Source organism: Pelodiscus sinensis, chromosome 6 (genome assembly GCF_049634645.1).
Source record: "Pelodiscus sinensis isolate JC-2024 chromosome 6, ASM4963464v1, whole genome shotgun sequence".
Taxonomy (NCBI): Eukaryota; Metazoa; Chordata; order Testudines; family Trionychidae; genus Pelodiscus; species Pelodiscus sinensis.
In genome coordinates this window covers 125,688,825-125,715,714 of record NC_134716.1, presented here as the reverse complement: position 1 = coordinate 125,715,714, position 26,890 = coordinate 125,688,825, and the positions used below count along the sequence as shown (strand labels likewise).

General features: G+C 42.1%; 1 protein-coding gene across 3 annotated transcripts in view; it reads left to right on the top strand.

The window, feature by feature from the left end:
- Window positions 1-26,890, top strand: part of KIAA1328 (KIAA1328 ortholog) — a 335,345-nt gene that overhangs the window by 200,192 nt on the left and 108,263 nt on the right. For 2 of the 3 annotated variants that reach the window (XM_075932758.1, XM_075932757.1), the window contains exons 9-10: window positions 6,204-6,373; window positions 16,514-16,622. In XM_075932758.1, the coding sequence (XP_075788873.1) occupies window positions 6,204-6,373; window positions 16,514-16,622 (279 nt within the window). Of the gene's footprint in view, window positions 1-6,203; window positions 6,374-14,517; window positions 14,679-16,513; window positions 16,623-26,890 lie in introns of those variants that run through there. The other variant, XR_012905002.1, reaches the window with a different exon arrangement.

The following is a 26,890-nucleotide window of genomic DNA, read 5'->3' as shown; positions in this document are numbered from 1 at the left end:
ATGTTTGCACTTAGACAGCTTTTAGAGACAAGGGTGTGTCAACACAACCCTGTCGTTAAAAGTCATCACGTGTGAGCGCTGCTTGTCATCACTGTTGCTGACAAAATACTTCTAGTTCCCAGAGCAGCTTTTGCATTGTTGGCAGGAGAACGCTTCTGCTGCCAAAGTAGCGTTCACCCTTACGCCTACCATGTGGCAAACCTATTGTTGCAGGGGGAAGGGGAGCGTGAAGCACCCATGAAAGACAAAAGTTTTGTCAATCAATTGCAAGTGTAAACATAGCCTATTACTTGAGAACTGGACTCAATTCCTTGATTCACAACAGACTTCTACAAGTTACTTCGAGCCAAATCCATCTCCAAAGTTGTACACCTGAGATTTGCAATGGTGAGGGGGATTCCAACATCAAATATGTTTGGCTTGTGTTGCTTGCTGATCACCAGACTTGCACCATGCAATGTTACACATTCTTGGCCTGATTGTACTTGCAGCAAATTGCAGCCCATGCACCATTAGTGAAGTTGTGGGTTTTTAAAAAATAGAAATTGCAGAGTGGAAAAACAATTCAGAGCAAAAATTTGCTTTTGGAACAACCCACCAATGCAATCAGTTAACATTACTGATAGTTAAACTCCCCGGCTCTGGGCTCAACAGGGTGACATTAAAATAGACATCTGGTGAAAAAAGATATTGTGGGTTTCCAACGGGTCCTGGTGTAGTTTTGTGGTCTCTGGCTACTGCCGACCTACAGTAGAAAATGTGCTACAGATAAGAGATAAGTAGAAAGTGAAATTCCAGAATTGATGGCTGGGAACCAGTCAGTTGAACGCTGGCTGTGGAACAGATTCAGCCTGCTTTTACCCAAAAGGTTTATAGTTAGTGCTACTCTGCTGCTTGGACCAGAGCTGCTTTGCTGCTTGAGTAGCTTAGCACATCGTCAGATCTGTAAGATTCCATTTGGAGAGCAAGGCTTCCTTTGTTATATTGATTCATCAGCATGAGCAACTAAAGCAAGAAAAAATTCTATCATAGTTTCCTCGCATTTATTTAAAAATGAATTTAGTTGGCTCTACATGGACATTTAATTTAGTATCTTAAAGAAGTGACTTTCCTCTATTAAAGCAGAATAATGTATCTATATGGTGCCCTAACTTGAACAGTACATAAAGATTAGTAAATAAGACCCCATTAAAAATACTTATAATGTAAGTAGCATGGGTCCCAGTAGCCTTTCTAATGTCCATTAATGCTTATTCTGAGGATCAGAGCTCATTTTACTGAGCCATTTAGTCAAACCGTGTGATTATTTAGAAAGTTAATTCATGCATACTAAAATCTAGCTTAAGTAATGCAGAGGGTAGGAGGTAAAACTCTACGGAGACGATAGTCCTTTTTGTTATTTAATGATCAGCCATAATTAACTTGCAAATTTGAAATAATTAGAACAAATTAAAGGTATTTAACTTTGCCTCCCTAAAGAAAAATTCAAATTGCACCAAATACAGCTTTAAATTATTCAAGTCTCAGAGGTCTGTGCTGGGATTTTTTTTTTTTTTTTTTTTACAATGCCTTTTCTATGATGAGAATACCAATCTGCTTTTTGTCAGAAAGCATCCTATCAAGTAATTGTTCTTTGTGTCTAATAAATGACAGCTATTCTTCTTTGTAAAAGTATTTCAGTCTCTGAAGGCTACATCAGCATTTCCATGGCATTTTAATTCAATAAAACAAAAGGTTAATGGGCTTTTTTGGGGGGGGAGGAGTTTGTATTTTTTGTTTTTGTTTTACATTTAAAGGGATGCAAATACTAGCAGTATTCCGTAGGTCATGAATGACAGTTAACATTTGCCATTCAAGCTCAGCAGATATCACGATATGAAGCACTATAAGAATGGAAAGATGTTCAGGGCATGTTCCTTATTATTCTTGAAGAGTTGAGAGGGGTCCTGTGGCACCTTATAGACTAACCGAAGTGTTGGAGCATAAACTTTTCGTGGGCATTTGTACATGCATCTGACAAAGTGGGTCTTTGCCCACGCAAGCTTATGCTCCAACACTGCGGTTAATCTATAAGGTGCCACAGGATTCCTCGCTGCTTTTGCAAATTCAGACTAACACGGCTACCCCTCTGATACTTGAAGAGTTGAGGCATACATAAAATCGGTGGTGAGAAGAGAGAGTAAGAGACAGTTCCTTTTTAGATCGAATTTGTTGGCTGCTCCTGCATTAGGCTCTAGGTTAGTGAGAACCTGGGCCTCTTTTACTATATGTCTCATTGGTCCTCTTTCAGGTAGCAACGATAAAGCTCATTGAAGATGACCGTGTTCTATACAAAGTCATCGTAATCAAACTGCACTTGAAAGTCTTGTTTTATCCTATAAACTGAAAATACACAAGGGCCTAGTAAGTCACGTAGGTCTACCTGCCAGTACAGATTTGTTCCCTTTGGAATATTTTCTAGTTTGAAGTTTCCCAAGGTATGGTCTTCCCTCACTTCCTTCGGTAGATTATTCCACTGCCTAAAACAATGTTTCTCAAACTGTGCTCTGCGGAGCCCCAGGGCTCTGCGAGACATCTCCAGGGGCTTCGCGAGGTTGACAAACTGGAAACATCGATAGGTATAACACATACAATCAGTAGACTTCTGGGCCTCCGAATAATTTTTTACGCATGTAAAGGGCTCCGGAGCCCAAAAAGTTTGAGAACTGCTAACCTAAAGGAACTCTTGTCACCAGTTAGTTTGTCTGAACATCCTCTTTGTTTCATTTCAGTACATTACTCCCTATTAATATTATCTGGTGCCAACCTTTCCCTTCCTCCTTTGTGTTTACATGTTTTCAAATAGATGTGCAGTGTATCCCTTTTTAGAGTCTGATTCTGAAGTCCTTTAGCAAAACTTTAAAGACTGAAGGAATAAACCCTAACAGTGTTTAGCTAAGTTGTTATATAAACTCTCATTGTTTCCTTGTATTAACCTTTCCAACCTCTTAAACCTTTTTGTTTATCTTCTCTGGATTCCCTCTGGCACAGTGTTACCCAAACTGTGCTCTAGGTATAACCTCCCCATGCAAAAAGTTTGACAGTGTACCAGCAAAGTAACCTTCTCCCACTCATTTACAGATCTGCAGAAAAGATTTGTAGGTTCTAATTAGAGGTATTTAAAAAACCCAGAACACAGCCCAACAATGGCTGTCATCTTGAATATCTTTAAATGCCAAAGCACAAGGGGAAAATATCTCTAAAATCCTATATTTTTATAAAGACCTTTTTTACCAGTGAAGAGCCCACCCCTTTCTATACTGTGTATTGCAGGAATTAGTAGATTAATTCCATGTAATTCAAATAAAACACTAATTTAGTCTGCCATACATTTTATTAGCTATGGTGCAACATAATTATTGGTCGTGTAGTTAGAAGTCCTAAAGTAAATGGAGGTTATTCAGAGAAGTTTTAGCCAACGCTGCAGCTAGTTATTATGGGTCATGAGCCATTACATAATGGTCTGCATTAATAATACAGAAGGAGAACTAATTGTCCAATAGACACAGGGGGCCCTATTAAACGGTGACTGGTACAGCACATTGTACTTTTAATGTAGATATCATTTTCTGATGGAAACATCAGAAATCTGCCTTTTTTCCTCATGTATAGTATATTCCGTTGCATAATCTTGTACATACAAATTAATTTCATAGAAACTTTATCCCAAACTTTTGCAATGTACATTTCTTTGGGGTGTCTTTGTAAAGTGGCACTCGTATACTCAACAGATCCTGGTTTTTAGCACTGCAGTCGAGAGATATGAGGAGATGATTACGTGCATCGTCATGAGAATTTCATGAAGGTGAATGCTGCAGAGGCAGTTACATTCTTATGATATTCCTGTTTCTGTTTAAGGACTATTTGCACACACACGGGTCCTGTGGTGGAGTTTTGATGCACTTGTGCAGTGTGTATCTTCTTTTAATAATGGAGAGGGGATCTTTTGGACATCCACCTTCCCATAATTCTGTGGAACTCCAGCAATGCTTGCTACATGAACTCCAGTGCCACCTTTTCCTCCCTGGCTCAAACCGCAGTCTTCTGTTTCTCTAACTCCACCCCATGTAACTCGGCTAATGAGGTTCCTAGAACTCCCAGTCACTAGATCCCCTCCATCAGAACTCATTTCTCTCAGACACTGCTCAACAATCTCCAGTCTTATCCTCTGCTGCCCACACTTAATCTCTTCTATTGCCAAGGGCCTTGGCTTTACCAAAACACCCACACCTGCTACTTCAGAATCTCAGATAGCTTCCCAGCTCCCTTACCTCTACTTCTTTCCTCCTGTGCTCTCCTTGTCTTTTGGTCCAGACATCAGCCACTTTGCTCTTGCAAGCCATGGCCACACCTTTCTTCCCCCATTTGCTCTGCCCTACCTCCTCCTCTCTGAAGATCTGCTGGGTGAGAGTCTTTTCCTACCACCTTGGACAACGTTCCTTCCTTGTTTCCTGAGCCCAGTGGCCCTTTCCTGAACCCCGAACTTCCCTGGCTACGAGAATAAAGGAAGCAGTGGCTAGAGCAGGAACCAAGGTACACAGTATTGTCAACCCCAAGTGGCTCAGAAGTTTTGGGCCAGGCCTCTGAAAGTCATGTGATTGGCCTTAACTCATGCCTTTTTGATGCTGCTGTTGCTGAAGAAGAAGCAGGGCTCTATTGCTTTGCTTTTTGGATTCTCCAAGATTTCTTTGTCTGCATGGATCCCAGTTCTAGTGCACGTTTGTCTCAAGTGCAGGAAATATCACATCTAGGAGTCTAGCATGTGGAAGTTGCGTCCAGCAGCTGCAGAATGACTGGAACCGAGAGCAACTAGCTACTCACAGACTCATAGACTTTAAGGTCAGAAGGGACCATTATGATCATCTAGTCTGACCCCCTGCACAGTGCAGGCCACAAAATCTCACCCACCCCTCCTAGAATAATCCTCTCACCTATATCTCAGATATTGAAGCCTTCAAATACTTTGAAGACCCCAAGATGCAGAGAATCCTCTAGCTGTGATCTGTACCCCATGCTACAGAGGAAGGCGAAAAACCTCCAGGGCCTCTGCCAATCTACCCTGGAGGAAAATTCCTTCCCGACCCCAAATATGGCGATCAGCTAAACCCTGAGCATGTGGGCAAGACTCATCAGCCAGACACCCAGAAAGTTCTCTATAGTAACTCCTATCATCCCTCCATTGACCTATTTCCCACTGATAATGAATGGTCAATTAGATCTTGAAACCAGATAGATCTTTTGCCCCCACTACTTCCCTTGGAAGGCCGTTCCAGAACTTCACTCCTCTAATGGTTAGAAACCTTCGTCTAATCTCAAGTCTAAACTTCCTACTAGCCAGCTTATATCCATTTGTTCTTGTGTCCACATTGGTATTAAACTTAAATAATTCCTCTCCCTCCTACTGTCAGGAGTGGAGCATTTCTGGAAAGAAGAAGACCCAGTATCCTTCTCTCCCCAGCTCCCCCCCACTACCCTGTGCCAGATGCTCTTCCCTTGTTGGTCTGCCCCAACCTCTTTATCATGCTAAAGTGCTGCCAACACTTGCGATTCTGTCATGAGCCTCGGGATAGCTGATATTTTCCTTAAAGCTCCTTCTCCTAGAGTCAAGAGATTGCAGGAAAATCTCAGTTTTCATTAAAAAGAGTGTGTTTCCAGACCACATGGCTACAGGGAGAAGCATGACCCACACGTGTAAATTCAAAAGCTTGTCTCTCTCATCAGTAGAAGTCGGTCCAATACAAGATATTATCTCACTGTCTTTGCCTCTTTTATAGAAACACCTGTAAACACACCATCTAGTTATAAGCAGGGAGATAAAACCAAATCGGTATGTGTCTGAGTCAGATCTGGGCTTTTACACACCTTAAAACATTCTTGGCTAAAAATGTGGATGTGTGCTCTTAAAATGCAATAACAATGTAACTGACGTGCATGTTCTGAAATGTTCGGTGGTGTTGAGAGCCTGGGAATTCCCCAGAGTCTCCCATTTAAAGTAACTTGCTAACATTTTGATCCCTACCCATCATGCTCCTGCATTAAAATGCTCGAGAAAATAAACAAAGCCACAGTACAACTAGAACGTTGCTACTTCACGACAAGCTGCACAAACAATGCAACAATAATGTACAACATATTAACAGCTCATGACCTTCCACCCCTTCCAGCTTTCCCGTGTCTAAGGGTGAAGATTGCCTTGCAGGAGCACCAGCTCTAGGCAAAGCATCCAAAACTCCAGGGAGCAGCTTGGGGAGGAGAGCGGTTGGTTTTTGTGCAAGCGTGGAGGAAGGAGCCATGTGGATGCATGGAAGGACGGAAAGCGGAAGGTCTAGAAGAGGTAAGATAAAGCATATGCTGTCTTGTGTGATTTTTGTGTAGTATTTAGTAATTATAGACAGGTATTCATGTTTGGTTCAGTTAGGTCCCAAGAAAGAAGGCGAGGATAATAATTTGCTTAAAACAACAACAATGTAGCTACGATAAATATAACAGAAGGTGTGGAAAGCCCAGCACACAGTGAGTGATTTTGTTGGTGTCCCTCACATAGGACAAAATAAACCAGTCCTTTATTGCCAGAAAGAATTACTTCAGCAATTTTTTGCTTTCCCAGCAAACAGGGAATAAGCTTGATGGAGTTTGTTTTTTGTGATGCAATCTTGACAGTCTCTTCTTTCCTGAGTAATGGCTACCACAGTCAGAACCTGATATTTTGCCACACAAAGATGTCTTTGCACCTAGAATCTATCCTGCTCTTAGTATCTCCACTTAAGTTGTGGAGAAAGCTGTTTTTCTTGAGGGGGGGGGGGAATAGAAGCAGTTTGGCAGTTTCACTGCAGAACCTAACACAATCTTTTGTTCAATTATGAGCTGGCTTTTTTTTCCCAGCTTGTCAACCGGTTTGTGGTTTGTGTCAGCATAAAAATAAAAATAAAAAAAGCAACATGAAAAAAAATGTGGTGCAGTTCTCAAAGGAACAAATAGCTTGTATTATTGGTTAAGACTGTACCAACATTAAAAAGCAGACCCTGTGAAGAAACTTTTGAAAGGGTATCATCAGACTGGACCCAAACAGTGGCTGAGGTTAATCTCTTCCAAGGCACAGCTACAAAAGTTGGAAGCCTGCAAAGGGCTTGTGTCCAAAAAAATCAATTTCTAATTTGAAACAAAATCATTTTTGACTAACAGGGGTTCAGGACCCATTACTTTTGCTGTATAGTCTGCTGACATTTCAGCACTTTCTGTTGTGCACAATGAATCCTAATAGTCATTTTATAACATTGCCACACCAATCAATTTAAGCAAGAGAAAACCGTAACAATTCTGCAGAGTTTCAGGAGCAATTTTCACTGATGGTTTTCCTTTTTATTTATTTTTAACCATCAGTCTTTCTTTTCTTTATTTCTAGAAGTACTGCAGTGGTGAAATTGAGATTTTTCACATTGTTTGGAGAAATTTTTTTCTCTAATAGGGGTATTCCTAGAAATTATCTTCCTGTCCACATGCCTCCAAAAATTGTGGCTTCTCCCCTCATCCATCTCATTCTTCTTCAGTTAGTAAAATTACACGCTGCCTTTGCTGGCCTGGGAGTTGAAGGAGTTATTCCAACGTCGCCCTTTTAAGCAAATGTCTTCAAAAGATGTTGGCACTGAGGACACGGAGTGCATGGCAGTTTGACTTACTGCTTTGGCATTTACTGTGGCACCAGAAAGTTAAGAAAAGAGCATTCAAGCTGTAGAACAACCTTGCATCTATTACTGAGTTGGATCGCTTGTTTATCACAAGGCAAATTGCCTAGCACTAATCAGTGAAGTTGAAGTCTTCTGTTTTTAGTGCCTTTTTAATTGGTATCCCTCTGTTACATGTTTGGGTTCCTTTAAAAATCTCTCTCTCTTGCTCGCTCGCTCGCTCTCTCTCGCTCTTTTTCCTTTTTCTAATTACATCCATGTATGGAATCTACGAGACTCTCATCTCTATGCTAGTTGCTTACTCTTTATCTCCCTTACCACCACTGGTCAAGTGGCACACACTGAGGCTACACTGGGATTTTCCAGGGTTGTAACTTTCTGACTCAGGAGTTCAAACTCCTCTCCCACTTCCCTTTCAAGTGCAGCAAGGTACAGCGCTGTAAAGCACCAGTATGAACCAGGCTCCCAGCGCTGTTAGCTACTCCCCTTGAGGAGCTGGTTAGCAGAGCGCTGGGAGAGTTTAAAGCGCTTTCAGTTTTAAGTATTGCTGCAGCTGCGTTTAAACTTTAAAATGTAGACAAAGCCTTAATTCCTTAACTCCAAATGTTAATCTTTCATTAGGAGTCAGATAACCTATGTCTAAGCAAAAATAAAACCAGGAATATAGAGATTTCTTCCAGACACGGGCCACTATTGGAACATGGGGTTTGCCACACGGCTCAGACCTTCGACCCATCAGGTCTGGAATCCTGTTGGCAGTGGTCAGTCCTTTGTGCTTCAGTGGAAGGAAAACTCTTGATGCCCTGCTACAGTGTACTTAGCCAACTCTCTGGGGACAGGGAAGGAAAACAGATAATATCCTGAGGCTGGAGATTTGATTATGCATAGCTGCATCGTTGTGTGTGGTGTTAATTGGCCACCCAGTACCCTTGCTTGGTTAGTGTACAAAGAACCCCATTGATGTGGGAATGTTGTAACTGGTAGATTTTAAAATGTGTATTACAAGTGCTACCATTTCTCCCCTTTTGTCTGTGTTGTTTGTTTGGACTGTAAGTTCTGTGGGGCACAGACTCTCTCTCTGGTACAGCACTAGCACAGTGGAGTCTCATTTGTAGCTGGGGCCTGTGGGCTTCTTGTAATACAAATAATTATAGTAGTGATCCCCATTCATGTGCCCTTCACACCTGGGTCCACAGAATATATGCGTATCAGAAGGGTAGCCATGTTAGTCCGGATCTGCAAAAGCAACGAGGCACCTTATAGACTAACAGATGTATTGGAGCATAAGTTTTTGTGGGCAAAGACCCACTTTGTCAGATGCATGTGAATATATTTGGAGATCCTGCACGTCATTTTTCTCCCTTCTCTTTGTAACAATCTTTTATGTACTTGAAAACTTATCCACTCATCTTGGTTTTGTCTTCTCCAGACTTAACAAATCCAATTTTTTCAATCTTCTCTCATGCATCATATTTTCTAGACCTTGAATCCTTTTTCTTGCTCTTCTCTGGATTTCTCCAATTTGTCCACCTCTTTCCTGAAACATGACGCTCAGAACTAAACACAGTACTCCAGTTCAAGTTTAATAAGCACAGAGTCGACAAGAATTTCCTCTTCTGTCTTGCTCACAACATTCCTGCTCATACATCCCAGAATGAAGATTTTTGCTTTTTTTCTTTACAACAGTGTTACACTGTTGACTCATATTTAGCTTGTGGTCCAATCTGACCCCCAGATCACTTACTCTGCAATCATTTCCCACTCTGTAAGTGTGCAGCCGATTGTTTCTTCATAAGTAGAGTACAGTACGTTGCATTTGTCCTCATTAAATTTCCTCCTTTTTTTCTTCAGACCATTTCTCCAATATGTCCAGATCATTTTGAATTTTAATACTGTCCTCCAAAGCACTTGCACCCCCTCCCCTCTCCATTTTGGTATCATCCTTGAACTTTATAATTGTACTTTCTATACCATTGTCTCGATCATTGATACACAGGTATTGAACAGAGCCAGACCTAGAACCAGTGCTGCAGGGCCCCACTTGATATACCCTTCCAGCTTGACCGTGAACCACTGATAATTACCCTCTTCATTGTTAAATTCCTCAGACTTTTCTTTAAGTGAGACTAAAGTGAGTCGCTAGTGGGCCTAAGCAGTCTGCTTCATTTGGTGCTTGTTGAAAAGAGGCCTTCTCTTTTTCCTCTGTCAGTGGGAAAACCACAGGGTGTGTTCAGATTGTTTCCTCTCTGAACATCTAGGTTCTGCAATCCACATCAGACTGACCTTACTGCTCCCATGGCCATTAGCATTATAAACTGTGTGGAGGCCTTAGCTAAAATGGAGAGTAACCTTTCTAAATTACCCAGCTTCCCTTCCACCCGTGACATCTTTAGGATGGAGAGCATGGCTGCATTAGCCTGAGTCTTAGGTCCCTCCATAACTCTGGAGAAGAGCGACGTTTGTGTGAACGAGTGAGCTGGCTCTGCTTGTACAGTGGCTGACATGACTTCATTGTTGATTTCTCTCCTATGCAGCAATTTCCGTCGATGTTTCTTAATTTCCTTCATTATTTCAATATAATACAAATGTGTGTGCCTTTTGGTAGAAATTCTTTAGTTCTTGGAGCAAGAATATGCTTGGTCTTCAGACAGACAAGGCAATCCTCCAGTTCTGTGTCTTTGCAACAGTAAATAGTGTATACTGGTGTTACCAGCAGCAATGTCAGCATATACTACAATCTAACAGCTTGTCTAGTTAAGAGGAATTGGACTGTAAAAATGACTCTTCTAAATATTCCTGCCTTTAGGCCAGAAAACAAAGCTGTCCATTAGGTTCTCCTCTGTTGGGTTGGCCACTTCACTTAACCATCTTTCAAATTTCCCTTTTTGCCTTTTTCCTAGAGATATAGATCTGTTAGGCAAAGGAAATAGCTGGTTGTATGTTGCTGTAGGGAATCTGGCTTTTAGGTAATTTTGTGTGGCATACACAGCCATTTCCTGTCTGTGTAGGAATGTTACAAACTAGAGATGAAAAAGTCCATATAGGTTGTCTAGTCCATACATCCAGCCAGGGCTAAATGGTTCCCTACTTTGTGTTCTCCAGTGATTTTTCAAATGTAGCTCTTTAGGGATTTGGGATTTGAAACTTTCATTTCACTGAAGGGAAGGCTAATAAATTAGTTAATATTTGCTAAGCAATTTGAAGATGTAAAGTTTAATAAAAACTTGAACTATTATGAGTGTTTTCCCCTCCTCGGCATTTCTTTTCTGATTATCAGCTTGAATTTTCTATTGCTCACTTTTACTCCATGGCTTCTTGGGCCACCCTGAGGATTTTCCCTTCTTTCCAAATATTTCCATGTCCAAAAACGTATGGACTACCATTTTAACCCTATATTAGTTATTTGATCAACCTGAATATGTCTATTTACATTAATCTTTCTTCACAAATGAGTCCTTCTAGGCTCTATTTCCTAATATCATTCTGATACTTTAGTAACCCAAAGGTGGACATAGTATTCTCTGCAGTTTCACCAATACCATTTAAAGGACAGCTATAACTTGTGCACATGTGGCCCTGAATCATATTGATTCTTTTGGGATGAATGTCAGCTTGCAACTTTGTCTACTTTACTGTCTGCTATCATTCCTTAGGGCTCTGTACCTTCATCCCACTGGTTTTTGATTATTCCCCCTGTATGTGTTACCTTTCATTTTTCCAAGTTTAATGTTCCCTTCTCATAACTGTCGCCTTTTTGGTGTTTCTCCATCCGTGAGGTATTTACAAACCTGCAATTGTAATGAAAGTGCTGTCTTTCAAGACTACCTCAGTTCTCCAGGATGCTTCATAAATAATTACCAGTGGTTTTAAAAGATCATTAGCTAATCCCCTTTGGCCCTGGACTGTATGAATTTAAAACCCATGGATTTGTAATCTTTAATTTTTTTTCTGCAACCCTACCTTTATCAATCTTTCATCAACAAGTATTGCATATTAACAAGGTCTTCATTAGTTTCTAGTTTTCAATATATCTTTTCTTTGTTTTACTTGTTAGAGTGCATTTCAAAATGTACACTGGCATAACCATTTTAGAATCATCGATTTTGTGTCTCCTCATTTATTAATGGGCCACTTTTTTTCTAGAGATCCCTTTACCTCGATAGATCTGTGCTCCTTTTCTCCCAATGTATTTATAATGTCCTTCTAGCTCACATGTATCTTAATTTATTCAGATTTCTTTGCAGCCCTTGTTTTATCCTTACAAGCACTAGCTGACTCGGGATATTCTCCTCTAATTCCCAGACTACTTCTAGACCTGTCCATATTTTTACACTCAGATCTTTCAGTAGTTCCTCATGAAGCTGTATTGACAACCTCTGCCCTTCTGTATTTTTCTTGTTTAGTGCAGTTAGTCTAATACACCTTGAATGAAGCAGCAGCAGATTCACATGGCGATGATGCAGTCATGGTGGTTTGTAAACTGGATTTCCACCTTGAGCAGCCCCTTGCAGTTCTTCCTTCTGCAAGTTGTCCGACTTCGTAAATCCTTCAAAACTGCATTTTCCAACCTCATTCGTGGTCAGCCTCATGCTCCACTTTCTTTGACCTTGGCTTTATAAGCTGTCAGTAAAGGCATTTCTGACCCCCTCCCCTGCATTGCAGTCATCTTGTTCTCAACTGGTGCAAGTCTGCAAGTCTACCATCTCTTGTTTGTGACATCAAACCAAACAATGTTAAGAATATATCATCTTTTTTTTCACATTGAAATCTGTTTAGTTTCCTCTCCTCAGCTGTTTCTAAGGGCCATATTTCTGCTTCATATGAGTCATCATCACTCACATGTTGAATGCTCGTATCTTAGTTGTCACACAGACATCCCACATCCCAAAAGTTGCTGAAATGTCATTCATGTGAGACTGATCCAATGTGCGATTTTCTTTGGATACAAAGCCTCCTGATATCAACCAACTAATCAGCCAGATAAAACGGTCCAGCCATTTGGTGTCCTTGCTATCTGCAGGCAGTGTTAGTAGGTCATTGCTTTTCATTTTGTAGGAGGTATGTATAGCTTTGGTATTATCACTTTTGGTCTTAAGCTCCATAGAGCTGCAGTTTTTCACAGCTCTTCCAGCATTAGCTGTCGTTGCTCAGTAGTCTCTCCAAGCAAGTCAATGGCTTCTGCATACTTGAGATGACTCTGTAGAGATTTGACTTTGGCCTCAATCAGTTTTGTCATCAGACAGTCTATTACAATGTTAGATGAAGTGGATGTCCTTGTGATTGTACTGAAAACCAGTGTGTAATACAACTGTTGACCCTCATATAGTTAAGTATACTGCAGTACAGTTCCTCCGTAGGCACACTAAATCCTCTGACACTCCAAACTGGCCTAGCAGTCTCCACAGGTCTGATTGACTGATTGGTGTTCAGTGCAGCTGCAAAGATTTATAAATGCGATGTTACCCTCCTTTTCCAGTAACATTTCACAGCACATATCTAGCATGGATTGTAAATCGACCTGCACGGAAACCACACTGGTGGTCTCACATTTTGGGCTGGAGACAGTATTTCAGTCAGTTCAATAGAGTGATCGAAAACACCTTCTCTGGAGGGGACCATGGTGATAGTCCCCTATAATTTGAGAAAGCTGCAATGATGCAGCCTTTTTCCAATATTCTGAAATGTGACAGATTTCCTAAACTTTTAAGAGAACAATAGTGCCTGTGGATTAAACCTGTGCAATTCTTTAGCAGCTCTGATGAAATCTTATCAAGCAAAGATGCTTGTCCTTTTGTAACTGTTTGACCACAGACATCCCTATTCCTTGAATGCTTCAGCCTTCTCCCACAATGATGTATTAATACTTCCTGGAGCAGTCATTGGGTTACTTTATTTCCTCAATGTTCATAGACTCACAGGGTTGAAAGAGACCTCAGGAGGTCATCGAGTCCAGCCCCCTGCCCAAAGCAGGCCCAACCCCAACTCAATCATCCCAGCCAGGGCTTTGTCAAGCCGAGACTTAAAAACCTCTAGGTGATTCCACTCCCTCCCTAGGGAACACATTCCAGTACTTCACCACTCTCCTAGGGAAATAGTTTTTCCTAATATCCAACTGAGACCTCCCTCACTGCAACTTGAGACAATTGCTCCTTGTTCTGCCGTCCGTCATGTGTTCCAGCCCCCTAATGATTTTGGTTGCCCTCCACTGGACTCTCTCCAATGTGTCCACATCCTTTCTGTAGTGGGGGGCCCAGAACTGGAAGCAATTCTCCAGATGTGGCCTCACCAGAGCCAAATAAAGGGGAATAATAACTTCTCTAGAGCTGCTGGAAATTCTCCTCCTAATGCACCCTAATATGCCATTAGCCACCTTGGCTACAAGGGCACATTGTTGACTCATATCCAGCTTCTCCAACACGCCGGTCATCTGAAGAAGTGGGCCGTGCCCATGAAAATTCATACCACCATCTACATGTTTTGTTAGTTTTTAAAGTGCTTCCAGACTATTTGTTGTGTTTTAAGTTTTTCCTGTTACATACTAACTTGGCTACCCCTCTGGAACTTCTCATCCACTGTAATCCCCAGGTCCTTTTCTGCTGAACTGCTGCTTAGCCAGTCGGTCCCCAGCCTGTAACAGTGCTTGGGATTCTTTTGAGATGTTACTTTCTCAAAGTCTAATACTCTAGTGCCACTGTTCTGTGACGTTTTTCTTGTTTGCTGATTCACCTGGTTTAGTTTTCTTGTGTTTTATTTTCAGCCCCACTAATTGTGCATTAATTGAGATCATTTGTTTCAGCATGCACATCCTTATTGCTATGGGATAGCTTCCTGATGCCATCTGCAAAGTCAGGGTCCTCTGACTTCTGTGTGGAAGCAGTGACTGCTCCTGTTCTGTGGTCTTAATGATGCTTTCTGGGACTGACCTAGAAGAGGGTTGATGTTTGATATATCTTGGCAGTAAGTACAACAGGTTGAACAGATGGAGACAATAAAGCCAGAATAGTGAAAGCCAGACATTCCTTTGTAGCTCTAAAGCCAAGCTGGAGAAATAGAGATCTTGCCCTCTAAACTAAACTTTGAATAGATAACACCATTGTAAAATCAGTCTTACCACATAGTGCTGAAACTTACAGGCTTAAGACATTACTCTCAGAACTCCTAAGTTCTCACAAATAGCTGCCTTAGACAAATCCTTAATACCAGATAGTCAGAAGAAATCATAAGTGAAGAATTCTGGAAGCAGATGAAACAGCAATGGATCGGGCTGGAAACTATGGAATGAAAATGGAGATGGCTAGGTCATACATGGAGGAGAGACCTAAATACATAACAAGACGGGCTTTGATCTGGAACCTCCACGGCAAGAAACGATGAGGCAGACCAAGGATAATGTGGAAATGCACTGTAGAAACAAAATTGAAAACTGTCAGACAACATTGGAAGATGCCACAGCTGCATCAGGGGACCAACAAAGATGGAAGGTAGCAGTGAAGGTCCTATTTCCACATGGTATAGAAAGGCATAAGAGAAAGGAAGAGAGACTGGTTTGCGAACCTGTTTCTAAACATGTTTTATTCAACATTTTAAAGGGCAAGCAAGAGGTCCCTAGTCATTTTTTTAATAGATGCCGCTTTTGCCATGGATGGTGGTGCCAAGAAACTTGATTATCATGTGTAGCCATGATAATTTTAAGAATTCCTTAAGCAGTGATTAACTATTAAGTTGGGGTTTCTTGCCACTCAGTGCCAACACACACAGTGTAGTACCGCTACTGTGACGCTACTGTTCTTTTAGCCACCACCAAAACACTACCGGTAATTACATTTTTTTTATGATAGAACTTGATTGTGAACCCTCAGAACTCTTTCAAATAATGCTGAGTCTCCCTGGCATCCAGAAAACTATGGAAATTCAGTATTAGCTGAAATTCCATCCCTGATTTCTCATTATCACTTCGGCATACATGATGGGCAGCATTACTCGTGGTTCAGAAAACTCTAAAATACTTAGCCACGGTGATATTACTTAATAGTCAAGCTTCTGATTTTTGTGGATACTTGGTGGTTGTCACACATTTCATGTTTGGTTAGGGTTGAGCGCAGTGGTATGGGCAGTCAGAATGTAGAGGCGTGGCCATAGTGGTTTTGACCAGTGGGCCATCTAGGGTAGTATTCTGTCATCTCGTCCTAGTTCTGCCATCGACTTCTTGTGTAGACAAGTCACTTAACTTTATCTATTTAGAAATAGTCCTTACCAGTAATCCTTACCAGCTTCACAAGGGCGCTGTAATGATTGATTTTGGTGCTCTAAAAAAGACGTGCAAAATGTCTACACTTTTTGGGAGGGATGAAGAGAAGGACAGACCAAGAGTTTTGGGGGTTTGGATTCATATATTCGTGTGGTTTTGCTTAAAGGGAAGACAGGGAAAGGTAGCTTCTTGTGAAAGCTGATGAGAGCTGCAGCTGTAAACTAAAATTGGAGCTGTAGACATTCTGAGCTATGATGGCAATGCACATCTGTCAAACTTTGGAAACATGGTGGTAACATACAGACTGCAACGGAGGACATATTATGTAAATATGATTCATCATGATCCTGAAAATGTATTTTCTGCACAGCACCTGTCAACCAGTAACAATTCCTTTGGTTGCTGTCTCACTGTTTATACAGTACCCGGAAGAGTAGCACAACTTTTGGGTCTTGTGTTCTGTAATAATGCAAACAGTGAAGCAGCTGTCCAAAACTTTTCAGCCTATAATGCCCAGCTTGATTGCCTTTCCTCCTTTCCACAGGGACAGCCTTGGGATCTCGAAAGGATGCAGCTACCTCTCCTGTACTGACAGGCAGCAGAAAAGAGCTTGTAACCACAGCCACATCACCAATCCAGCATGACATTTCACGGTAAGCTGCTGGGTAATCTCTGGTTTAAGATTCCGCAAAGGCAGCCATCATATTCCCCTAGATGCAGGGAAAGGGCTGAGTTTCTGTGATATTTCATGTTAACGCAAGCAGGATAATATAAACTAAAAACTGCCATGTCCTTTGACATTTCTAGTAAGCCTTAAATTGCTTGTTAGAATAAGAGAAGCAGGAATATGCCAAGTTCTATCATTTTAATTTTACTTAGATTTTGAACGGAAAGTATTTTATGTTCCAAGTCCTGACACATTAAATACATTTGTAAATAGTTTAAAGGGATGGCATTAACCCTAGTTAGGTTTTAAATCCACTTGAAGATTTTAATCCTCCCCCTTCATATTTTTTCCATAATTTATCAAATGACATTTCTTTTAAAATATTTTGTATAAATGTTATTTTATATTTAATGACAAGCTATAAAATCACATTAAGTCAGCAATTTCTGCTTATACTGTACATCGGCTGTGAAGGCTTTGGAAAAGCAGCATTATCGCTTATTCCAATGCAAAAGAAGAAAGCAGCATTGTTGTTACCCTTATTGGACTGAAAAACAACTTTGGCTTTTGTGGGATTAAAATTCTAGTGGTAAATATTTAGGGGGGAAAAAAACCCACCCTGCCCATACACATTGTCAACAAAATATTTAGTTAAACTAATGTAGGGGTATATAGGAGTATTCAACATTATAGAATACTAGTTTGATTTCTCTGTGCAACAGATAAATAAAATTTAGGGCATAATTCACAAGAAGAGTTAAAAATTACTTGGAGAAACCAAAGGAATTGGCAGTTGAATTGGAGTTTAACTTTTTTTAACCCAGTGGACTAAGTTTGAGATCATCCCTGCACTCTTGGCAGAGGCTGGCAATTCATTTCTGTCTTCTGAGAAACTTGTGATATATAATAGGAGAAAAACCATTATCAATATTACAAATTTGTACTTATCCAGTCACACACACTACATTTTTTCCTTTTGGAAAAAAAGAATATTATTTCTGGAAGAATATAAAACTTAAACAGATAAGAGTTCTGCTTTCCACAACTGTATTTTTAAACAAACAAACAAAAAAGACCCAAACTGCAGTAAGCATTATCTTCAGAAGCCAACATTGTTTAATGAGTGTCTGTGAGATATTGCTAGATATTTTCTAGTGATAATTTAGAAACAAGGCCAAAACTCCCAACAAGAAGTGAGGAGCAGATAACTGTGCAGAAATCAAGTCATACACTTAGTGGTCAAAAAAAGGAATCCGATTTAAAAAAAACAGAAGGCCCGTATCAACCTTGTGGCAGTGTAAAATAATCATTGACAGAAATTCTGTCACGTACAGGAAGAGATCAGTCAAATCTGATTAGTCAGTCATATTAGTGAATAAAAAAATCTGATACATTCCAGATTTCTCCATGATCTTTCCTTTTCTCTGTGTCTGTTGGTACTGTGTGTAAGTATGATTGACCCATTTAAATGGCCGTGTTGTGCTTTTCGTTCCTCGTGGGCTTCTCTAATTAAAAATGGTAAATGGACAAGTGTTTCTGTGGAGGCTGAAAGCTGATCTTATTCTTCAACAAAAAAACCTGTGTGCATAGAGTAAATTTATCACTGAACGATTACAAGCTTAGACTGCAAGTTTAACTCACTAAATTAATCAATATTGAGAATTATAGCTCTTTTGTGCCACTAAAGTTAAGGGTCTGTCAGCATGTTTTTTATAATCCACAATTGGGGAGATTAAGTTTAACAACAACCATTTTCTTGGGACTGAAACTTGCTGTACAAAGCCTGGGCCCAAGAACAGATTTAATTAATCTGCAGTATATGTAATCTAATTACTTTTCACTATTTAAACTTATCAGGGTTAGCTTCAGTTCAGATGTATACTTAACTAGCATAAACCCTAGCATAGAAAATCTGCCAGGAGCAAAGTGTTGGAAAGTGTCTGCAACCTCTGTGCCAATGAGGATTGCAAGCACAGCTTCAGAAAGGGAGAGATGCTTCTTGGATAAGTAGGTCTGGATAGGATGGCTAGAAGGTGTGCTAGTTCTATAACCTATTCTGGTGATGTTCCAGTGCAGCCTTCATTGGGTTTTAAATCTACTCTCCTTGAGAAAAACAGAGTGGTACTATCTTCTGTCTTCACTGTGAATGCGGTGTTGTGTGTTGAATTCTAGATGCACAAGATTTGGCTTCCAGCATGAACATTGATAAGTTACTTTTAAGGCGTTTGAGATGGACCCTGTTTCGGTATCCAAGATATTGACATTGGAAAGTAGCTCACACACGTGCCTGCCGTGGCACAGTATGGCTTGTTAAATTTAAACTGCATGCAAGTCAGGTGTCTACAGCTCTGCAAACGTCTTAAGGCTTGGTTAACGGTAATTATAGGAAGCTTTTCTGTTGCATAGCCAGAAGTTTTTAGACCCTGGTTGATGTAAGCTCAGATTTCATTGAAAACCCTGTCAATAAGATTCAGGTTGGGCAGATTCTAACAAGGGGTTAGTGGACTTATTGGAAGAAGAGGGAACCTCATTCCTGTCTGGACAGCATAATTTCTCTTAGGGATATTAAATATTGAGTAATTGACTAATCAAATAGTCGGTGCATATTGCATCAGCTATTCGATTAGTCAATAGGGCGCCTCTGCCTTTGAAGTATAGCAACAGCCCATTCATGTTTCCCACTAAAGTCTTGTCTACACTACACAGTTTTCTTAATGCAAGTTACACCAACAATCAAAGACTGGTATAATTACATAGCACGGGCATGTTCACCCAATGCCCCTTCTATTGGCAAAGTGCCTCCACTGTTGGTGCTTTATCATCAAAAATGAGAGCAGTGCAGTGTGGGTAGCTATCCCAGTGAGCTACTCGCCACCTTCAGCTGCAAATAGCTGTGGGACAGAGGCAGTGAGGGGAATAGACTGGTCGACTAGTCGACTGACTATCCCGATAAGCATTTGCTTATCAGATAGTCGACTAGTCTTTAACATCCCTACTTCTGACTGCATTTTGCGACATTTTCCAATGAGTCCTGTATACTGAGCACCCGCCATCTCTGTCTGAAAGGAGGAATCCTGCAGTGCTTTCCCTTTTGTGGTCCAAGCTGCAAAGTGTTGTCTATGTGGCATGACCATCGTTAGCTGGGAGGGTGCACTGGGAGCTCTCCATGTGGAGCAAACAAGTTCTAGGTCTTTAACAAGTGCGGGACCTGTGTATCTGGGTACAGGGTAGGGGAGTTCCCAAGGCTGCCCAGAGCACTCAGAAAGGGCATTGTGGGATGCCTCCTGGAGACCCTTCACCATGACATAACCAAGTGCCATTTCTGTAGCCACTTTCAGTGGTTTTATTTTATCGGCAAAGCAGGGGAATTTTGTCAGCGTAAGAATCATTGTAGTGTGTACACCTGGACTGTTTTGTCTAAGAGAGCTGACTTTTGACAACAAAGCTGTACGGTAGACAAGGGGATTCAAGTAGGTTCTACAGTAACTATGCCTCAGCTCTGATACATCCAACCTCTGATCTCAGCAAAACAAATGGCCTGTTGCAAAATAGGGATATAAATCTTTACGTGGAAAATACAAAGTCAGACATTTTTTCCCAGAAACACCAATTGTGCATCTGGCTCTGTGCAGAAAACTCAATCTTCACAGATCCCTACTGAAGTCTTTGAGGCACAGTGAAGGCTTAGGGGTGTACCTCCATATAGATGCAGTGTCAGGGCCTGACTTGGTGACTCCTAAGACTCCAGTTTGAGCCCAAGAGAATCCAGGGGAAGGTTTTGAACAGAACTGGAGAACTCTGCTGAAATGCACCCTCTTTCCCTCACACAGCAACTAAGTAAAGTAATTTCTTCTGAGTTTAGGTACAGTCAGATAAATTTAATTGGCTGATAACCTGAAGTTGGAGATGAGCCACATCCACTCTGATTTAATTAGCACTGATGTCACACTCCTACCTCTGTATCCTTTTCTTCTTCTTCAGCATCTGCTCAAAAAATGCCCTACTACCTTAATTTGTTAGTCTTTAAATTGCCACCGGACTCGTTTTTGCTGAAACAGACTCACAGGGCTACTTCTCTGAAACCAGTATTAATCCTTAATTTTCTAGCTGCTGCTTTAGATCAGGCCTTTTATGCAGTTTAAAAGTTCATGCGACTTGTATATTAAATAACTCCCCATATTATCAGTTGGCTCACAATGGCCTTTTGGAATTTACCAACTGATTACATTGTGTTAATTTGTGTTTGGGTGGGGATTTAAAAACCAGAATGATTTACCCAATTGCCCAACACATCTCAGAAGAGGTAGATGAATATTCAGGGACATTTCAGCAAATTAATATTTGATGTAAAATGTAATGCATGGAGTATACTTAATAGTGCACGCTAGCATGCTGTACAGTAGATCCATTATACTGAATGCTTATAAATAAAACACTGATGTGAAAAAGCATTAACTTTGCATATACCGTAGCTGCTTTTGAGATGCAAGTACCTTGGATGCCTAAATGTATTTCTGCTCTTAAAATGTTGGTCTGTACTAAGTTCTTGCTTCTACAGAGATCTTCTGTAAGCAAAAACTTCTGAAGGAAATGGTTTTTTTCTTAATATCAGACACCGTTTAAGATTCAAAAGGAGAAAAAAAATCTTCTACTCCATGCCCAGCTTATAAACATTTTAAGGAATTAAGAGTGTGTAGGGAGGGGTAGTGAATAAGGTGGTGAACATGATAGGAGACAAGTTTTCTCTGTTCCCTGAGGAGAACTAACAGCACGAAAAGTCCAATATAGTTGCATATGCGAGTGATAAAACCAGACGTTGGCAAATTAATCTCTCTTATTCACAGTGTAGGCTGTTAATTGTTCTCTCTGCTGGCTGTCGATATAATGTGAAATTTTCATTCCCCATTCAAGATGGGAAAAGTTGTGGCTGAAAATGTTAACATTTGCATTTTTATTTGTTGATTTATTTAAAGGACAGCCTTTCTTACAGCAATCCATCACTCAGTGACACCCCAAATATGAATAATGTATTGTAGACTTGCGGTTACAATGTGTAATAAGTGCCAGAGACAGTAGAAGAATGTTAACTACGTTGCAAATGTAATATTTATCGACTCATAGTTTATTGCTTTCGAGGTTCAATAATACTGGCCATAGGACATTAATATCACTTACCTTGATTTTAGTTGGGCACCTCTCTATGTAGAAATAACCCATTTATTTCATGCTTACAAAATAAATGTGAAAATTACAGCACTTTGTAAAGTAGTACATTATGGTTTGGTTTACTTAGCGCTTGCAATGCTCCTTTTCTGCCATCTCCTGTGTTTCTATCCATGTTGATCCCAACCCAATCAGTCGACCTAAATGGCAAGCCCCTTGCCACTCGGCTGTATGGATGAACTGTGATGAAACAGATTCTGACCTGGACTAGATTTGAACCAGGTTTCTGCTTTTCTTTCAGAGCAGTTGGAAAACAGACCATAAGGGAATTTTCTATTGCATTTGCTTAAAAAGGCAGAGACTGTAATGCTGATAGCTTGCCCCTTGAGAATGCCCGCATACAAAATCTGTTTTTGTCTTTTATAGCATCATAGAGATGGAAAAAATCTGATTGGGTCAACAATTTTTATTGTGTATTCATTTTTAAAAAATCAAGGAAAGGGAACATGTGATTTTGGAAGGTTAGAAATGGAAAATCATTTGTTTTCAAAACCAAGCTGTTCCTGATTTCCTAGGTAAAGGGTAAAATTAACTGATTTTTAGTATGTCTTAGATATGCTGCTTAGCACACTGCTGTGCATCATCAGTTGCATTTTTGGAATTTGCACTACCATGCTGCTTCTGAAAGTGATGGAGGCAAGGGAAAGACCTGGGAAACTCCACATCTGCAGTGTTTATTGATGTGGCTAAAAGCTTTAAGCTTCCCTGGACAGTTAAGTGTAGATGAGAACCTAAACTTTGAATAAGAAAACAAGTTAAATATTGGGAGGTTTGTGATCTGGAGCTGAAAACAGCCTTCAACCTAGGAAACATACTTTCAGGAGACCCTGGAATTGAGTTTAACCATGCAAATGCCATGCTTAATGATATTTAATGCTGTAGTCATCAGCTACATTTTGAAATCGTTTTCTGTACGTACACCTGAGGTTATTTAATTTCAAACATGCACAGAGACTTTATTATTTTTGTGAGTATGGAGAACACTTGCTTGCACCAAAGCATACTGACAACTGCTTTACAGTGGCAGTTTTGTTATGTCCGTTGCTGACAACGAAAATCACACCAGGAAATTCTGACTCCCAGTGCAAAAGGATTAATGTTAATTAGTAACTGTCGGCTGTAATTGTCACCCTCATTAAAATGCAGAATTATGTATTTCTTAGTTATAAATAACCTTTCTAATTGTACTTGATGTATGCCAGTTTAATCAAAAAGTACACTGGCAAACAGGCAGATATTTGCATTAATCTAGCACTGGATCTTCAAGTTTTTTTGATCGTCTTTTATTCCAAACTTGACTAGTTGGGGGAGGACTGTTGCAGCAGCATATTCCATATAGACATGTCCCCCCGTTCAGCTGTGTGGCTCTGACAGGATTTTATATTAAAATGAGGGGAAATGTCTTTTGGGATTGTTCCATGCAACCGAAACTGTGTCAATTTATGAAGTAGCTGGCAAGGTTTCCATCACTCATTGATGTGACAATAAGTTGATTATGGTTTGAAAGTAATAATAAGCAAAGGAAAGTGGAGCATAAACCATATTACAAAGCTCATTTAACCCTTTAGGTCTTCTTCTGAAGAGTCTTATGTGTTCCCTGCACTGGCCTTTCTTCTTTGCTCCAAATCCCATGTTAGGTCTAAGGTGAAAATCACTTTAGTGGTGTCAGTCTAGTTCCCATTGGTGTGTGTAACCAAACCATTGAAGACCGAGAACAATGAAACAAAGAGCAGTACTCCCTGCCCTCTGGTGTCTCCCCTTGCTCTGTTCTGCCCCATCATCCAACAAATCCATTCCTAAGCAACCACTGCCTCACCAGGTACTTTCCATCTTTCCTCCACTCTTTTGTGGCTCGGGTTCCTCTCAGCTACACCAGACTAACACGGCTACATCTCTATCACTTCTCTGCCAATGGCATTCTGGATTCTCCCCCACTTCGCTCCACTGAAACGGCGCTCACCTAGGTTTCTCTCACTCTCTTTGTGGACAAATGTTAATCCTCCACTCCATCCTCCTTCCTCCACTGCTGCTCTGCTGCCTCTGGTATTGTCCGTCATGCCCTCTTTCACTACACCTCATCCTTCTTTGGCTGCTCTGACAGTGTCCGCTCCTGGTTCTCCTCCTGGCACTGTGGCCATTCCTCCTGTATTATTTCTTGGTGCATCCTCCGCCCTTTTTTCAGTTGCATTCTGTTATCTGGCATTTAGAGGCCCTGCAGTACAAGATTGGGTAAAAGGAGCTAAAATGAAATATCACTCGTGTTGAAGGATCCATGAAAGATGCTCCTACCTGGAGGAGAGGAGATTCTGCCCCTGATGTTTGGCTGTGTTCCTGGGAGATCCTAATTCCCCGCCCTCCATTCATCTAGGTAGCAAAGGTCATTGGGACCTGCAGCTGTTAGGGGGTGTCCAGAAGAGATTGCCCCCTGCCTGTTCTGGTGTGGACCCACCTTGCCTGCCATCCTTACAGTAGAAGTGCTCTAACTTGGTAATAAAAATAATTTCCCATGGATAACCATGTCTGTCACAAGGAAATTCAAGGGGAGAGGCGATGATGAACCATTCTGTTCTTATGTCTTGCAGTCCCAGCCCGCACGTCAGGCAGGCAGTAAATAACACATTACCATCCTTAGTTTCTCTTCTGAATAGGGGCACCTATGTGTGGTGCTTCAGTTAAGCTCATCTGTTTGTGTTTTGACTTCCTTTATCAACCTTTAATTATGAATTGGTAGGTGTGGAGCCACGGCTGGTCTAAATGCAGCATGACCAAAGGCCTGATGTAGAAGAAGCACAAGTCATTTACAAATCAAAGGTATTCTAAGGGATTCTTAGACAAAGAGCTCTTTGGTGAAGAGAGAGAGGGCAGGCCCAATAACAGAGGGCGGGTGGGGGGCAGGTGCAATTGCCCCTGGGTCTTGCAAGTCTCGCTGCTGCTGACAGCTAAAGATGCCTTGGAGCAATGAATAAATAAAAGTGAGTGATTTTAATTGCTTGATCAAAAGCTTCAGGGAGTAGCCGAGTTAGTCTGTAACTGGAAAAACTTAAAAAACAACTAATAGTCTAGTACAGTGGTCTCCAACCTTTTTACACCCAAGATCACTTTTTAAATCTCAGAACAGGCGAAGATCTACCGCCCCGCCCCTTCCTTGAAGCCCTGCCCTCTCTATTCTCCTCCTGTCCATCACTTGCTATTCCCAGCCCTTACTTACACACTCTGATAAACAGTTTATTTTTAAATTATGCGATATATAACATTAAAATCACGTGTTTATAGTTATGAAATTATCTGTTTTTTATTCATGCTATTTAAATCTAAAATGAAGCATTTATAATTATACATTTTGTGGGGACAGAGTTCTGCGGCTGGGGACGGGAGTGGGGACAGCGTTCGGGGAGTGGGGATGGGAGTGGGGACAGCGTTCTGTAGCTGGGGACCGGGGAGTGGGGACAGAGTTCTGTGACTCAGGACAAGAGAGTGGGGACAGAGTTCCGGGAGTGGGGACGGGAGTGGGGACAGCGTTCTGTAGCTGGGGACAGGGGAGTGGGGACAGAGTTCTGTGGCTCGGGACAGGAGAGTGGGGACAGCGTTCGGGGAGTGGGGATGGGAGTGGGGACAGCGTTCTGTAGCTGGGGACAGGGGAGTGGGGACAGCGTTCGGGGAGTGGGGATGGGAGTGGGGACAGCGTTCTGTAGCTGGGGACAGGGGAGTGGGGACAGAGTTCTGTGGCTCGGGACAGGAGAGTGGGGACAGCGTTCGGGGAGTGGGGATGGGAGTGGGGACAGCGTTCTGTAGCTGGGGACCGGGGAGTGGGGACAGCGTTCTGTAGCTGGGGACCGGGGAGTGGGGACAGGGTTCTGTGGCTCAGGACAGGAGAGTGGGGACAGAGTTCCGGGATTGGGGACAGCGTTCTGTAGCTGGGGACAGGAGAGTGGGGACAGAGTTCTGTGGCTGGGGAGTGGGTGCCGGGGAGTGGGGTGCCAGTGGAGACAGAGAGTCCCCTGCATCTGCCTCCTCCCAGGATTCCCACCCCTCCACTCCTCCCGAGGGAAACCAGCGTGTGCCTGCCCCGGGACCAGCTGATTTCCCCCTCTCCCCCCGCAGCGCAGGGAAGCCCTGTGCACGCCAACCACGGGGCCGAACCCCCACTCCCGCACAGGGAAGCCCCGTGTGCGCCTGCCCTAGAGCCAACCCCCCACCACTGCCCAGAGAAGCCCCACGCACGTGCGCCTGCCCCGGGACTGGCTCACCCCTCCTGTGCGGTGCAGGGAGCCGATGCTCCACCCCTCCCCCCCCCCCCCCCCCCAGTACACCCGGCAGAGCAGCTAGCGCACTTCCGGAATCGCCGGAAGTGGCACTAAGCTGTGGGACTTCTGTCCATCCCCAGGAAGCCGACACTACCTCCATTTTCACTTGAGGTAGGTAGTGGGGCTTCTTGGGGGTGAGAGGGAAATGGGGGCGGGGCGGACAGGATGCATCGCAATTGACCTGTTGGTAACCACGGGTCTAGTAGCACCTTAGGGTATGTCTACACTACAAAGTTAATTCGAACTAACGACGTTAGTTCGAACTAACATTCATAGGCGCTACACTAGCGCTCTGCTAGTTCGAACTTAATTCTTAGCGCTTAGTTCGAACTAGGTAAACCTCATTCTACGAGGACTAAGCCTAGTTCGAACTTTCTAGTTCGAATTAAGGGATGTGTAGCCCCTTAATTCGAACTAGTGGGAGGCTAGCCCTCCCCAGCTTTCCCTGGTGGCCACTCTGGCCAACACCAGGGAAACTCTATTGCCCCCCTCCTGGCCCCGGACCCCTTAAAGGGGCACAGGCTGGCTATGATGCCTGTGCCAGGTGCAAGCCTGCCAGCACCCAGCTAGCAGACCCTGTACCTGGCACGGCTCGAGCCAGCCACCCGATGCCCCCCAGCCCTCTCCCTCTTCCCAGGACCAGGCTGGCGGCTCCCGGGAGCTTGCCCGGGACCGCAAGAGGCGGGCACCCGCCTGGTCTAGTGCGGACATCATGGACCTTGTCCAC